Source organism: Lactuca serriola, chromosome 3, assembly GCF_051521515.1.
Source record: "Lactuca serriola cultivar US96UC23 chromosome 3, Lser_US96UC23_V15, whole genome shotgun sequence".
Taxonomy (NCBI): domain Eukaryota; kingdom Viridiplantae; phylum Streptophyta; class Magnoliopsida; order Asterales; family Asteraceae; genus Lactuca; species Lactuca serriola.
In genome coordinates, this window is record NC_136410.1 from 280,703,709 (window position 1) to 280,719,704 (window position 15,996).

The 15,996-nt window shown below is 36.6% G+C and overlaps 1 protein-coding gene across 1 annotated transcript; it reads right to left on the reverse strand.

Annotated features, from left to right (window-relative positions):
* Nucleotides 1-12,375: 12,375 nt before the first annotated feature.
* On the reverse strand, nt 12,376-12,789 carry LOC145096265 (putative mitochondrial protein AtMg00820). Its single transcript, XM_079034021.1, has one exon. The coding sequence runs from the start codon at nt 12,787-12,789 to the stop codon at nt 12,376-12,378; it is 414 nt and encodes a 137-aa protein (XP_078890147.1).
* Nucleotides 12,790-15,996: the final 3,207 nt, after the last annotated feature.

Consider the following 15,996-nt stretch of genomic DNA (forward strand, 5'->3'; position numbering starts at 1 on the left):
AATCTTTTTGCTCTCTGGAGCAATCATCTCTGGACAAAGAATCGCCAAGTCACAAAACCGATCCGTGTAAGTTGTTATGTCAGCACCGGCCATAGTAATACTCCAGAGTTCTTGTTCCAATTTCTGAATTTCCCCTCGTGGGTAGTATTCCCGCATCAACATGGTTTTTAGGTTCTCCCAGCTTATAGTATTAGCCACTACCAAAGTTAGTGACTTAACATGGCCATTCCACCATGTAAGGGCCCTATCTAAGAAAGTAAAGGCAACAAATTTAACTTTGCTACCCTCTGGACAGGAGCAGATTTCAAAGACTACTTCTATCTTCTCAATCCACTGCCTTAAAACCATTACTCCTCCAGTTCCATTAAAGGTACTGGGTTTGGCATTCGAGAAGTCTTTATAAGTGCACTCTCTCAAGTGCTCATGACCCTCGGCAAGGTTAGAAGGATGTGGATCAGCTCCCAACCCACTAGCACCATGAGTATTGATATGAGATAAGGCAGCCGCTACAGCTGCTGTGACTACTGCTTGGAACATGGCAGCATCGAATTGAGGGGGTGGTGGTGGAGGTGGCGTCGGTGCTCCTGTTTCATTGTTACGTCTTGGATTCCTACGAGGAGGCATCTTTTTCTTTAAAAGTTAATAGATAAAAAGATAGTGAGATATCAAGAATGAATATGAATTTGATATCTCTGAACTTAATCACTTAATTCAACAAGAATCTTGTAAAGAATTGAAAATGGATGTCCATTGTAAGTACAACTTGCAACTGGATAGATAAAAATGAAGTGGTTATTTTTCAAAGAGTATGAAAGTACATGTCGATTGTATTGGTATATATGTAATTTGGATACTTAACCCTAAAGTAGGTCTTTAATATTGCAAAATTATCGACATCAAACCGGCCTACCGAAAATAAAAATTTTCGCGGTCGTATTTGAAAAGTATGAAAAATAACACTAGAACATATCCAAAATCCCAAAACTTTGGAATGGAATGTTTATGTAAATTGTAATAACTCTTGTTGACATAAAGTGCTTATTATTTTATTGATACTTGATTTATACATCTTCTAAAAGTAGTCTATACATTCAGTATATTAAATTTGAAAGTAGTGTAACACTACTTGCGGTGGTTGCTACGACGGTTACTAGGTTCCGCTTCGTCTTGCGATTTCCAGCGCCTTTCTTGGGCAGCTTGATGCTCCCTCAGTCCTCTGATCTCTGATTCGGCAACATTAAGTTGCCTCTGAAGGGCTTCAGTATGGTGTTGGGTATCATCTTGCATCTCGTCAAGACGAAGGATATCGGCAGCGTTAGCCTGCGCAGCCGCATTCACTTCTAGGATACGATTGATTGACATCCTTGATTGATCGAATTGTCGGGCAATTCGGTTCACTCTAACTGGAAGAGCTCTGTCGGCTGTTCCTCCTTCTAAGATGTTATAGAAACCCCGTGCCATTCCGTAGGGAGGGCGTTGGCCGTCTTGTCAACTCTAATGGTTTATGTATTGGCCCCACTCAAGTATGGGTATTGCTTCCTCTTGTCTCGGGGGACGTATCCCCGAGTTGCAGACTTGTGGCTCTGTATCTGTACCGCTTGATTCGTTGTCCTCAAATGGTTCTTCATCTGAGTCTTCTTCTGGATCATCCTCCGGATCTTCCTCCAAATCTTCCACTATCCATCCTTGATTGCCATGATTTGGAAAATAAGGGTCCCCTGGTAGATGATGTCCTGCCATTGTGTCTGTACGAGAATCAGGTTATGAGAAATGCCTGAAAAGAAAAATAAAGCATATCGATGTTTATAATATTCTTATAGTATTTTATGTTCTGTTCTTAGATTTTCTTCGGTAGTTGGTAAGTTTTAGACATGTCACAACACTACTATTACTCCCAAACACATGTTGGTTATATCTGAAATCAATATAGTTGATTAGGCTATATTAATTCTAGATATGATTACATAACTGCCCGGGTTTAACTGTAATGTTCAACATCCAAATACTTTTAAGTTCTTATGAATATGTACTTGTAGGTATGAGGGTTAGTATACTTCGTTTAAAAATACTTAGAATTCTTAAAAGTATACTTATAGTCAGAGCTCTCAGCCCCAATGTATTTATAGTTTGTATATCTTTTATGGATTGATATACTGAGTTCACTATAAACAATGCTCTGATACCAATTTGTCACACCCCCAAACCAGACGGCGGAAACGTCTGAGGGTGGAGGACTTCATTTGTAGTATCACAACACATGTATCATAGTAATCAAAGCACAAACAACCATTGTAATTAAAAGTATAATATTTACATGTGTTCAATCATTGTATATTGAAACAAAAATAGTATTACAAAAGAAGAAGATAAGACTCCTAATGGCTCCATCTTGTCAAAAAGCTCGGGGAGTACCTGTTATTATTTCCCTGATAATACAAGTAATTTGAAAAGAGAGTATCAACAATAAGTTGAGTGAGTACATAAGTCTTTATGTTTGAATGGGTGTCTTTGTATTTTGAATATGAAAACACTTCTAGAAAATCCCATATTTTCTGTGGTATGTGAAAAGTAGTTTTATTCCCATAAAATCGTCTTATTTGTAAACCATTGTATTTGTACAACTTGTATTTGAGAGTGTGCCTGGCTTCACCAGCTGTTATTGAAAACTATAGTATAGCATTGTACTTTGCATTTTGTAAACTGGTACTTCGAAGATATACTTATGTTTAGTTGTTTATACACTAACGTGTTGTTAATCTCTTTTTAATGAGTTATTATAACCATACTAAGACATGAACGCCTGAAACAAACGCCTGGTGAGCGCTTAAACTGTTGATAACAATTGCCACTCATTGGCATGTATGCCTGACTGTAGCTAGCAGCTTGAGTGCGGGGTTGTCAATCCCGATATAGATCTACACACAACTTGTTTCGATCCCCAGACTGGAGATTCTGGTTATAATGTCAGGGGCTTTACTTTGGTTGTCTAAAATGAATTAAACAACCTGAATTGAATGTCTCATAAAAAGCATATAAACGTTACATGTATATTAGTTATGAAAACCCAATCATTCTGAAATAAATGATTGACAGTATGTTCTTGACTTAGTATCCCGAACATGTATTTGATAAGTGTAAACCCTTGATTTGTTTTGAAATAAAACCCTTGTTGCATGTAAAACAGTGTATTCATATGAATTATAGCTCTATGTATCATAAATTATACCTATTATAATTTATACGTACTTTAGGAACTGGTAAATAACCAGTTCATTCTTGCTTGCAGCAGGAATTATGCAAAACATGGCTTCAGGAATTGAACCCACAAACAAAAACTTGGATTTACCGGCAATAATGAATTTTGTAGTGTGTAAGATCGGAATAGTAGACATGAATGAATCTCACATCACCGGAATTTTATGCCTCTCAATGGCTCTTTGAACAACAATTGTCCAGAATCGAGCACATGAAATTTCACTGTGCCGGTTTGTAGAATGGGTACTTTGAACCAGTTGAGCCCAAAGAACTACCCCATCGTCGATGTTTTCCCCTATGTAGATCCCATACATGATGTTCATGTAAAGTTTGTTGGCATAATCAGAACTAGTTACCCTCTCAGAAAAGCTCTTGAATATCAAAGTGAAAAGCCCATTCCATTGAGGCAGCATATTAGGTTTTCTGAACTTGGAGATGGAGGTTAGGGTTTCTTTATAACCCATTTGGTAGAACATTTCCATAATAGCAACGATGGTAATGGAGTCAGGGCCTACCATATTAGCAGTATGTTCAAGCCCTAGCAGAGAACAAAATCGAGACTTAGTGATAAAGGTTTTCTTTTCGAGAACTTCCAATGTGATTCTATGTTCTTCTTTGATGTAGCAAGCAGATGAATAAGCCTTAGAGAGAAGTGACATTGGAACGATCTCACACATGGTCAAAGCTTTAACCAACGGTTAGTACTTCAAGCATTCAACAATCAGTAACATGAAGTTGTTGTATTTGAGAGGATCGAGATCGAGAATCAAGTTTCGGTGTGGCTTGATTGTATAAAGAGATGACTGCCTTGTTTGCTCTTGGACAGAAGGAGTTTTAGAAGATCCTGCCGTTGATGAGTTCTTGAGAATGAAGATGATGAATAATTGAGAGCTTTTCAATTGCCAAAATTCTTTGAGTATTTGTTAGTGGTAAGGAGATAGGAAGCATCAAAAATCTTTTTATACCGTTTGTTGGGTGAGAGACATCTGGAGAGAGATTGTATCGGTTACTAAAAAGGCGCATGGAAAAGCGTGACTTACAGTTGTGAAGTCAGAGACGTGTGTCAGGCAGTGGTAAAGTAGGCTTCCATTCAAATCATCACGCACCTAAATAAAATCTTATCCTTTAAAAGAGTCGTTTAAAATTCGTCCTTTCACAGCCATTGCATTGTTAAGAGTTTTGCAGCGAAAATGGAACTTTTGCATTGTGATGAACCTGCAAAAGTGAAAGTACTCATAAAGCCATGAACCGGATTTTTGAAAATCACTTGAAAATCACTTGAAAATCACTTGGATCTTCTAAGGAATTCTAGTGATGTCTAATGAGACAGGAAACTATTGGATCCCGGGCATAATTCTCTTCCTTCATAGTCAAGAGAGACTAAGAAGTGTTTGGGTGGTTTCCTATTGAAATACGATCAATTATTTGATAAGAAACAATGAAAGATATCTTTTGTTAGGATTTAAGGATGGTTTCATCTTCAACCAAACTCAGAAACTTGATATAAGTACGAGATTTGGATGAAGTACTTGCCTGAACAGTGTAGTCATAATAACATGTAGCTTTGGAATTGTTTTAGTGACTCTGGAAAATGTAGAACTCTCAGAAAAAAAATAAAAATAAAACTGGATCTTATGGGAAGGAATGTCTTTGGACTAGAGCAATTCATAAAGATCTCACAAAAGAAAAAGAGATTTCTCGGTACAGACCACGAAAGTGGCTTTCATTGTGAAAAATCTTGAACGTTTAATTGTTCACCGTCAATTCATTAAAATGTATTGGATTTTGTGTTTCACTCAATTCGTGGTTGAAAAAAACTAAGATCATTAACACAGATGTTGTGTAACCATAAACCTCATTGGTAATTGCTGAGAGTCTCAAGGGTTACATTCACAAAAACGAAAGTGATGGAGAAATGTGAAGGTGGTTCCAAAGAAGCGAATGTACCTATGCTATGCGAAAGTGATCAAGCAGATAACTCCTAACTCAATTGAGAAGAGTAAGGTAGCTCATGACTTATGTGAATTTAACAGCTTGATTGGGTAGAAACGATTTGTAGAATCGATTCATTAAGGCTTCAACATAGAGTCATCGAGGCTTTAGACAACATGCATCAACATGCTTCTACGGACACTTAACTAGTACATAGGTGAAGAGATTTATACCTTTCCCATCTTACGACTTGAGAATGACTAGAAATGTGTGCCTCTATGAGCTTGTCGATGATATATTATTTTTGGTATGTTATAAATTTTTGTGAAACTAAAAGAAATAAAATGAAACACAAAGAAAAATATTTTTGTATTTTTGTGTTTCTGAAAAAGGAAATAAAAACAGAAAGAAATTTAAAAAAGAAACAATGGTAAACAATAATGTACATAATATACAAAAGGATTCAAGAAGATCCAAACCACGAATGAACAGTGGACTAGGAATCACTGCGAGCGTTCGCACTGATTCGCGATGTCAAAGTATGTCACACCCCGAAACCTAAGGTGGAAACGTTCCGGGGCGGAGGACATCATGTATATCGCAACCAATGTACATAGTGTCACACCCCTAAACCAGACGGCGGAAACGTCTGGGGGTGGAGGACTTCATTTGTAGTATTACAACACATGTATCATAGTAATCAAAGCACAAACAACCATTGTAATTAAAAGTATAATATTTACATGTGTTCAATCATTGTATATTGAAACCAAAATAGTATTACAAAAGAAGAAGATAAGACTCCTAATGGCTCCATCTTCTCAAAAAGCTCGGGGAGTAACTGTTATTATTTCCCTGATAATACAAGTAATTTGAAAAGAGAGTATCAACAATAAGTTGAGTGAGTACATAAGTCTTTATGTTTGAATGGGTGTCTTTGTATTTTGAATATGAAAACACTTATAGAAAATCCCATATTTTCTGTGGTATGTGAAAAGTAGTTTTATTCCCATAAAACCGTCTTATTTGTAAACCATTGTATTTGTAAAACTTGTATTTGAGAGTGTGCCTGGCTTCACCAGCTGTTATTGAAAACTATAGTATAGCATTGTATTTTGCATTTTGTAAACTGGTACTTTGAAGATATACTTACGTTTAGTTGTTTATACACTAACGTGTGGTTAATATCTTTTTAATGAATTATTATAACCATACTAAGACATGAACGCCTGAAACAAACGCCTGGTGAGCACTTAAACTGGTGATAACAATTGCCACTCATTGGCGTGTATGCCTGACTGTAGCTAGCAGCCTGAGTGCGGGGTTGTCAATCCCGAAATAGATCTACACACAACTTGTTTCGATCCCCGGACTGGAGATTCTGGTTATAATGTCAGGGCTTTACTTTGGTTGTCTAAAATGAATTAAACAACCTGAATTGAATGTCTCATAAAAAGCATACAAACATTACATGTATATTAGTTATGAAAACCCAATCATTCTGAAATAAATGATTGACAGTATGTTCTTGACTTAGTATCCCGAACATGTATTTGATAAGTGTAAACCCTTGATTTGTTTTGAAATAAAACCCTTGTTGCATGTAAAACAGTGTATTCATATGAATTATAGCTCTATGTATCATAAATTATACCTATTATAATTTATACGTACTTTAGGAACTGGTAAATAACTATTTTTGCATGTAATCCTTTGCTCAACATATTACAAAGGTTAATTAAACTGATGAAATAACTTTTATGTTTATATACATATACAATTTTATATATAGGTAAAATGTAAACGACCTTCAGACAAATAACCGATACTATAAGTCCACATCTAAACAAGGAAAAGGACCTAGAATGAATTATTAGTCCTAAGCCTTTTAAATCTTATTTACATTAAATTATATATACAAATATGTATATTTGGGAAAAATATAAGTTTATAAAAGAGTTCAATATTTGAAGTATTTTTGATGCTTTAAAATCATTTTATCGTGATTTGAAATCATTTATTTATAACACAAAGTTGTTGTGTTATACTTGTACTTCCCCCCTTAAAACAGTAGAAATTATGAAAATACGGGGGTATGAACTCACTTGATAGGTGGTAATTCGGACAGAGTTTCGTTTCATGAAAAGGAGTTTATTTGTCCAGAAACCGGCTCAAATCGGTCAGACTTTTGACAGGAGAGAGGATGAATTCTCGAGAACTTCGGGGCTTCACGGCTTACTTCGGGCTCGAGTCTGGATACCGGGGATTTAGGGGTTGTATATGAGCTTAAGGGAGTGGAAAATGTGAAAGAGTGTGAAAAAGTGAAATAATTCGGAAACCCTCGCATACTATATATAGCCCGAAGGCTCGGACCCGAAGCAAGGCAAGGGCGACACGCGTTTGACAGATGGCGAGGCGAAGGAATCTCTTCGGACCGGAGGCTCGCTGCTGGATGGTTCGGATTGGTCTAACCCTCGGTCCAATGAAAAGAAGCCACGTGCGAAGGAGGTGTCCGAGGAGCATGCGAGGGGTGTGCGAGGGGCGTCTCCGGGGTGTCTCTTGTGAAGTTGTCCGAGTAGGATTGGACCGCAGAGTTGGTCGAATCAGAAGGTGACACGCGAGACATCGGTCCACTCAGCAGCCGACACGTGGAGGCCTCGCATGCGAGGGTGACGTGGCAGTCACTGTTCATGCGAATTTTCCCGGTTTTTGGTATTTTTCTTTATTTTTTTGTCAAAACTTGTAAAATTCATAACTTTTGCATACGAACTCTGTTTTTAACGTTCTTTATATGCACGCGTAGCTAAAATTATACTCTACGACTTTCATCTAGACTTCGTCGGCTAATTTTGAATTTATTTTTAATATTATTATTTTAAACAGACCGGGACGTGAATCCGTTATAAATTCATAACTTCTTTATACGACGTCTGTTTTTGTCTGTCTTTTTACTGTTGTACTACTAATGACGAGACCTTCAGTTCTCGTTTAGGTTGTGTTGGCTAAAAACCACTCGATCTTTATTTCGAGTTTTTAGCTGTACACTGCTATACTGAAACTTAGAAAAATCATAACTTAATCATACGAAGTCAGATTTTGGCGTTCTTTTTATGAAAGTTCTCGGTTTAACATAAACTATAACTTTCATTTAGATTGTTAAGGCTAGAAAGCATTTTATTAAAAATTCAGTTTTTACACTGAATAGCGTTTTGCCGGTTTTGTCGCGGATTTTTGATTGGTCATAACTTCTTCATTATAACTCGGATTTTAGTGTTCTTTATATTTTTGGAAACCTTGTTACAATCTCTATCACTTGGTTCAACCCAATTGAGATTATTTAATAATTTATTTTTGAGGGTAAATTATGTAAATATACATAGTATGCCAAAATTTCTCTTTATTTAATGAAAAAGAAGTACAATTTGACCTACACTATTACATAAGTTTGAAATAACGATTTGTTACACATAGTAAGCATAGTAAACACAAAACAATACATTACATAGAGTTATTACATTTGTTTGATATCAAAGTGTTAAAAGTGTCATACATATATATCGTATGAACAAAAGTGAAGACGTGTCTGATAAGCGCTCCGTCTTCTCCAAAAGATCGCGGGTACCTGTCTAATATGGACTTGAGAATACAAGCAGTTTGAAAATCAGCATAAAGCAGGTGAGTTCATAAGAGGTTTGTTTTCTGAAAATGTACAAGTTTCCTTTGGTTTTCCGAAAAGTTTGTTATCCAAGAAAATCTCATATTTTCTTATAAGTATAGTTGAGATATCCGTTTTTTATACGATTCGGTTATGTACAGTTTGTTATCCCAGGAAAAACCCTTATTTTCCTAAAAGTAAAGTTCAGTTATTGAATCCAAATGTAATGTACAAGCATCTAACATACTTGTTGTATTAGCTAGGTATTCTGATGTCCTAGTTATCCTACACTCGAATGTATCCAAAGGCGTGCTTTCGTATTCGTATTCCTATTTGTATTCGTATTCGTATTCGTATTCATATTCGTATTTGTATTATTCGTAGCTGTACTTTCGTATTCGCTCCGTTCCTAGCTGTACTTTCGTGTTATTATCTGTTTCTAACTGTACTTTCGTATTCGCTCTGTTTCTAACTGTACTTTCGTATTTGTTCTGTTTCTAACTGTGTGTTATTATCCCTTTACTCTCGTATCTACGGGGAGTGGTAAAGTTCTAAGTTTAATGTTATTAGTCCTGCACTCTCGTATCTACGGGGAGTGATAAAGTTCTTAGTTTAATGTTATTATTCCTTCACTCTCGTATCTACGGGGAGTTATATCAAGAACATTTTAATGCTTTAAGATTCATGCTTTTAACAACAATTATATGGAAATTCATTTGTGAAATATAAAATATAACATTTTAAAACAAGCTTCACAAATAACATGACGGTTTACTCTGCAAGTTGAACGATTTGTTAATATAGTTTTCCGTGTTAAAAGTATATGAATTATGAAATAGATCAAATAAAATCATAAGTTTGAGTACAAGATTTCCTTGTACTTTTGCTTGTATTCCCCCCTGAAAACATTGAAAAACATTGAAAAAGGGTAGGGGTATGAACTCACCGATTGAAGAATGTGCCGGATTGGATGCTAAACGTTAGTTTGAGGCTTGAACGTGTGTGAGGTTCCTATGTAATATGAAAAGATACACATTCGTATCTAATTAGGATTTGAACTACAAATTAGTTGAGGATATACACTTCTAGACGCGAAAACACTTCAAAATAAGTGTTTGGAGTGACCCGGGTGACATTTAGGGACGTATATGGCTTGGATATGGAGTTTACTCTTCAAGAGTAAACTCATAAGAGAGTTTACAACCCTAATGACCCACTCCCCATGAGTTTACGACCGTAAACTCATGGTGGGGTGTTTTATGGTGCTAAATGGTCTTATATCACTTGGGAAAATTGGGTAGGATCAAATCTAGGGTATAGGAATGGATTAAACCCACATATGGACCATCTAATGGAGTTTACGGCAGTAAACTAAGAGTTTATGGCCGTAAACTCCCTCACACACCTTCCTTTGATGTTTTGGTGCTCCAAGGTCATTACAAGTGTTTCTAGCTAAATCTACAAGCCATGGAATGAATTTAAGGCACCATTTGACTAAGTTTTAGGAGTTTACGGCCTAGGAATCCATTCTTGGGGGGTTTATGGCCGTAAGCTCCTATGGGGTTAGTTTTAGCATGTTTAAGGCCCTTAACTTGATTGTGGTTGTTTCTAGACTTTATTCCAAGGCTTATGGTGTGTTTAAGTGGCATCTTAACACTTTAAATTGAGTTTACTCCTTATGAATAGGTGTTTATGGTCCAAGCATGTGCTTGGGCCATAAAATCATGGTTACACCCTAAATGATGAGTTCAAGGTGTTCTAAGTCCATGCAAATAAGTCCTTAAGTCATATCTAAGCTCCAAATGAGGTTTGTATGGGTTTTAAGGCTCAAAGACCCCCTTTGCATGTGTTCTCGGCCTAAGGATGTTCCAGGGTCGTAAACACATGTTTATGGTCCTATTTCATATATTAATCGTGAATTTGAAGGCTAAGGATGTTAAAGTAGGAGCTAGGATAGTTACCTTGATGATTTGGAGCTTGAAATGAGTGATTTCGGATGAAGAACTTGGACTTGAGGAGAGAGGTTAGAGAGAGAGAGAGAGTGGAAAAGGCTTCAAATGAGGCTCTCTCAACTTTATATATGCTTAAGTTTGGCACAAGGTGGAATTCTACCCGATACTGATGTTAAACGAGGCTTTTGGTAAGTTGTCGTAACCCGATATGGTTGAAACTAAAAATTTTCTAATTACTAGATTGGGGTGTTTTCATGAGTTTCTAACGTGTTTGGATACCAATTAAGTCATAATGGCAAACTCAAAATTAATGACTTAATTTAGAAACGAAACGGAAACAATTCAAGACGACGAATTTTTAATGATGGAACGGGTTACGATGACGGAACGAACTTCGGGTTGTCACAAAGTAGATTGTGAATCACTGCGCGCATTCGCACCAATTCGTAGTGAAAAATTTATGAATGCGAAAGTGGTTTCGGAAATGATTCAACTTCCATCATTCCTAGGCCTTGAAGTATTCTGTTGAAGGTCATTTTAGGTAAGGCTTTCGTGAATATGCCAGCTACTGATCAGCAGACCGTACGAAATGTATCTCAATATTTCCATCTTTCACATGATCTTTGATAAAATGATAGCTCAGTGCGATGTGTTTCGTCTTTGAGTGTTGCACTGGGTTGTGACAAATGCGAAATGGTACTTTCAGAGTCAAAATATAGTGGGATTCATTTCATGTTTAGGCCATAGTAACGAAGTTGAATTTGTATCCATATGACTTGGGATGTGCATGAGGCAGCATCAATATACTCAGCTTCAGCTGTTGACAAGGAGAGACAAGTTTGCTTTTTGGATTGCCAACTGACAACTTTTCCATCAACAAATTGGCATCCTCCATTTGTACTCTTTTTATCCAACTCACATCCCCTAAGGTCAGCATCTAAAATTTTTTTGTATGAAGAAGCCAGACTTCGACGAATACTATATTCCAATAGAATATGTTCATTTTAAATACCGGAATATGTTTTTGACGGTGATCATGTTTGGTTCTTGAGGATTCTCTTGGAACCTAGCATAATAACAAATGAAAAACATAATACCTCGTCGACTCACAGTTAAGTACATTAAAGAACCTATCATTTGACGATAGAGCGTCATGTCTGCAGCCGGTTTGTCCAGAGATGGAGTAAGTTTCGTTCGGAAAGCCATTGGAAACTTCACCCTTGAGTCTCCTACCATCCCAAACTTAGCGAGCAAGGTTTTTTGTATATGCCTCCTGATTTATAAAAATACCTTCCTGGCTCTGTCTGATGATAAATCTAAGGAAAAAGTTAATTGGACCCATTAAACTCATCGCAAATTTCGTTTCCATTAGCTTTTGGAATTCAGCTGTAGAGCTGGGATTAGTTGATCCGAAGATAATGTCATCAACATAAATTTGGACGATCATTAAGTGGTCACCCTCTTGCTTGCAAAAGAAGGTTGGGTCAACTGAACCTTGTTTAAATTTAGACATTTTTAAGAAATGGGTGAGAGTTTCGTACCAGGCTCTTAGAGCTTGCTTCAGACCTTAAACCGCTTTGTTTAGGATGTAACACGGATTAGGATACTTATGAAGCCAGGTGGTTGCTCCACATACACTGTCTTTTCTAGTTCCCCGTTAAAGAATACACATTTAACATCCATTTGAAATACTTTCAAGTTTTTGTGTGCTGGATATACCAAGAAGATGCGAACAGATTCCAACCTTGCAACGGGTATGAAGGTCACTTCGTAGTTAATTCCTTCTTCCTGAAGATATCCCTTGACAACAAGTGTCGCTTTGTTTCTGATTATGTTCCCTTCTTTGTCCAACTTTTTGCGAAACACCCATTTAAGACCAATAGCAGAAGCATCCAGTGGAGTGGGAATTAATCTCCATACCCTGTTGCTTTCGAACTCATTGAGCTCATATTGCATTGATTTCACCCAATCAGAGTGATTGAGAGCAACATTCATGGTTTTGGGTTCAATTTTGGATACAAACAAATTAAACATGCAAAATTCCAACTTCGAACATAGTGTAGTCTGTTTTGCTTTTTGTTGAGATTTTGTAAGAACTCCTGTAGATGATTCACCAATGACTTGTGTTTTCAGATGATCTCTGGTCCATTAAGTCGGTGGAGGGTAATTTGGATCATAAGATGGATCCAGTTCAGCATTCACCTCTTTAAATTTAGATTGTGCATCTGAATCATTGTTTGTATTGTTATTCTCCCCCTCGAATGATGAGGGTTTTCCCATGTCTGGATTTGGATCCTCCTCCTCAATAGGACATTCATGAGTCATACGAGGAGAAGAATTCCCCCTTGGAGAGGTGAGTCAAGTGTAGATGTTGATGATGAACCCTCCCCCTGGAATAAAGTGTTGCCTATTTGTTCTTTCGGACTTTGGGGTTCGCTTTCAAGGTCTTTCACAACTTTATTGTCACACCCCAAAACCAGGAACGGCGGAAACGTTCTGGGGCGGAGGATGTCATGTATAATATCAACAACAATGTAAAGTAGCAAACAAGCAACAACATCATCCATTGCATTAATAATATAATTATTATACAAATGTGTTCTGTCAAATTTTGATAAACACTAAAGCATAAATCAAAATGAAAGATAAGTCTTGAACAAGCTCCATCTTCCTTTCTCCTTGCATCGGTACCTGTCTATGATGACCTGAGGATACAAGTAATTTTGAAAGCGAGTATCAGCTTTGAAGCTGGTGAGATCATAAGTATTTAGTGTCTTAATTTGTAAATAGTATTTGTATGTAAGAATTTGTAACTGTATATGAACTGTAAGTGTTTGAAAAACCCTAGAAATCCCTATGATTCCTACTAGTATATGAAGGTGTCTCCTACCGAGACCTAACTGTTCTGAATGTAGTCTTCTACCAAGACCTAACTGTTCTCAATGTTCGTTTCTTGTAAGAGTGTGTAATTTTCCCAAGTGTAACTATTATTAACAAAATATAGTTTTTACATTTATAGTTTAAGTGAAGATCACTAAAGATATGTACATGGAAAAATTAATGTAGTACTAAAATGTAGCGCTATAAGAACTACTGCTGTACTAATTACCTTAAACCGGATTTATATTAAGGCATTATGTGATAAATTGCACCATACTATCGACGGATAACAACGACATACGAATGGTCGTAATAACGGAATGACGTTTGGCACCCGCAGACCTGCAGGTCTGGCTGTAGCTAGCAGCAAGGTGTAGGATTGTTAATCCAGTATAGATCTATACGCAAACTCATGCTCTCCCTATAAGAGACTCTGGCTACAACTCGAGTCATGACATTTATGTCATGCTCCGATTTATATCACAATAATTATCGTATTCTCGTATATCTACTGTAATGAACTGTTCTAACTGTAATGTACGTGCTCTCTACTTAGCAAGTATAGTAATGTAATGAACTGTTCTAACTGTAATGTATGTGCTCTCTACCTAGCAAGTATAGTAATGTAATGAACTGTTCTAACTATAATGTATGTGCTCTCTACCTAGCAAGTATAGTAATGTAATGAACTGTTCTAACTGTAATGAATGTGCTCTCTACCTAGCAAGTATAGTAACGTAATCATCCTAGTATAGTTGTATGTTTTCTCCTCCTAGTATAGTTGTATATGTAATGTAATGTTTCTCGTTCTAGTATAGTTGTATATGTTCTCCTCCTAGTATAGTTGTAAATGTAATGTAATGTTTCTCATTCTAGTATAGTTGTATATGTTCTCCTCCTAGTATAGTTGTATATGTTCTGTATAGACGCATGAATGAACTTACTCATTGATCTAGCAGTTGTAGTAGTACGATTCTGTGTTACCCCGATGGTAACTTACTAATGACGTGTATAGTACGCATGAATATGGAAGTACTTTTATGTCTATATATGTATAATTGATATATAACTAATATGGAAACGACCTTCGGACGGTCACCCGAAATCCCACCAGACCACATCCAAATCGAGAAAAAGGAAATAGGGCGGATGGCCTTTCTAAGCCCTTTAAACATTGCTTATACATCTTTACATATATGGGCATGCAATTTATAAGTAGTAAAAGCATAAATAAGTTTTGTAAGACATTTGAAACAGAAATATTATTTTAAGAAAAGATCGACTTGATGTCAATCTATAAAACAATTTGAAGGCATAAGTTCGATAAAACAGTTTAAGTATAAGGAACATTTGTTTGAATCACAGTTGTAAATAAGTTTGAAAGGTAATGTACAGAGTAAAATGTACAGTGTAATAAGTAGTTTAAAACATATAAAATGTTTATAAAAATCATTTGAAGAAACTGTTTGGTAATATGGCTAATGAGTAGCCAAATCATTTGAATGCTGTATATTAATCACATGTGATTGATGGAATAACTAGCATAATTCTACTTATTAATCACATGTGATTGATATAAGAATTAGCATGATTCTACTTGTATCCCCCCCATAAAACATTTAAAAATAGTTTAAAACATTAGTTAAGGGGTATGAACTCACCTGCAGTAAGTGACTGGAATTGAACGGACTGTTATTGTACGGAAGGATCGGACAAGTGCTTGGTGTCAAGTGAAGACTTAGACACACACAATGATCCTAATTACATATGAAGACATATGTATATAAATAATTAGAGATTAAATCACTAATTATACAAGTATAAACATTTAAAAGCGAGGAAAACACTTTTGGCCAAGTGCTAGGAGGCTAATGGGTTGCAACAAAGGAGTGCAATGCCCCTAATGTGAGTTTAAGGTCTAATGACCATATTCATTGGAGTTTACGGCCCAGGGGAGTAAACTCTTGGCCGTAAACTCTCAAGAAAGGCTCTAAATGGAGCTTAGAATTATCACAACTCTAGTGGGGAATTGTTTTAAGGCTTAAACAAGTGTTTGGGTACCATAATAACTCCTTTGGGGAGTTTACGGCCCAGAGACCACATTCCCTTGGAGTTTACGGCCGTAAACTCCCTTGGGAGGGTGATTATGGTGTTTTCTAACCTCTAATTTAACTAGGAACAAATCTAGGCTTTGGTACTTTGGCTTTAGAAGAGGTTATGGCACATTTGGCACGATTTTATGGAGTTTACGGCCATGGAACCTTTTGGGCCGTAAACTCCCTCACTCCTGGGGTTCTAAGTGTTTTAACTAGTCCATAACCC

Coding starts and splice junctions, on each gene's coding strand:
- LOC145096265 (XM_079034021.1), bottom strand. CDS start 12,789: ATGAATGTTGCTCTCAATCACTCTGATTGGGTGAAATCAATGCAATAT.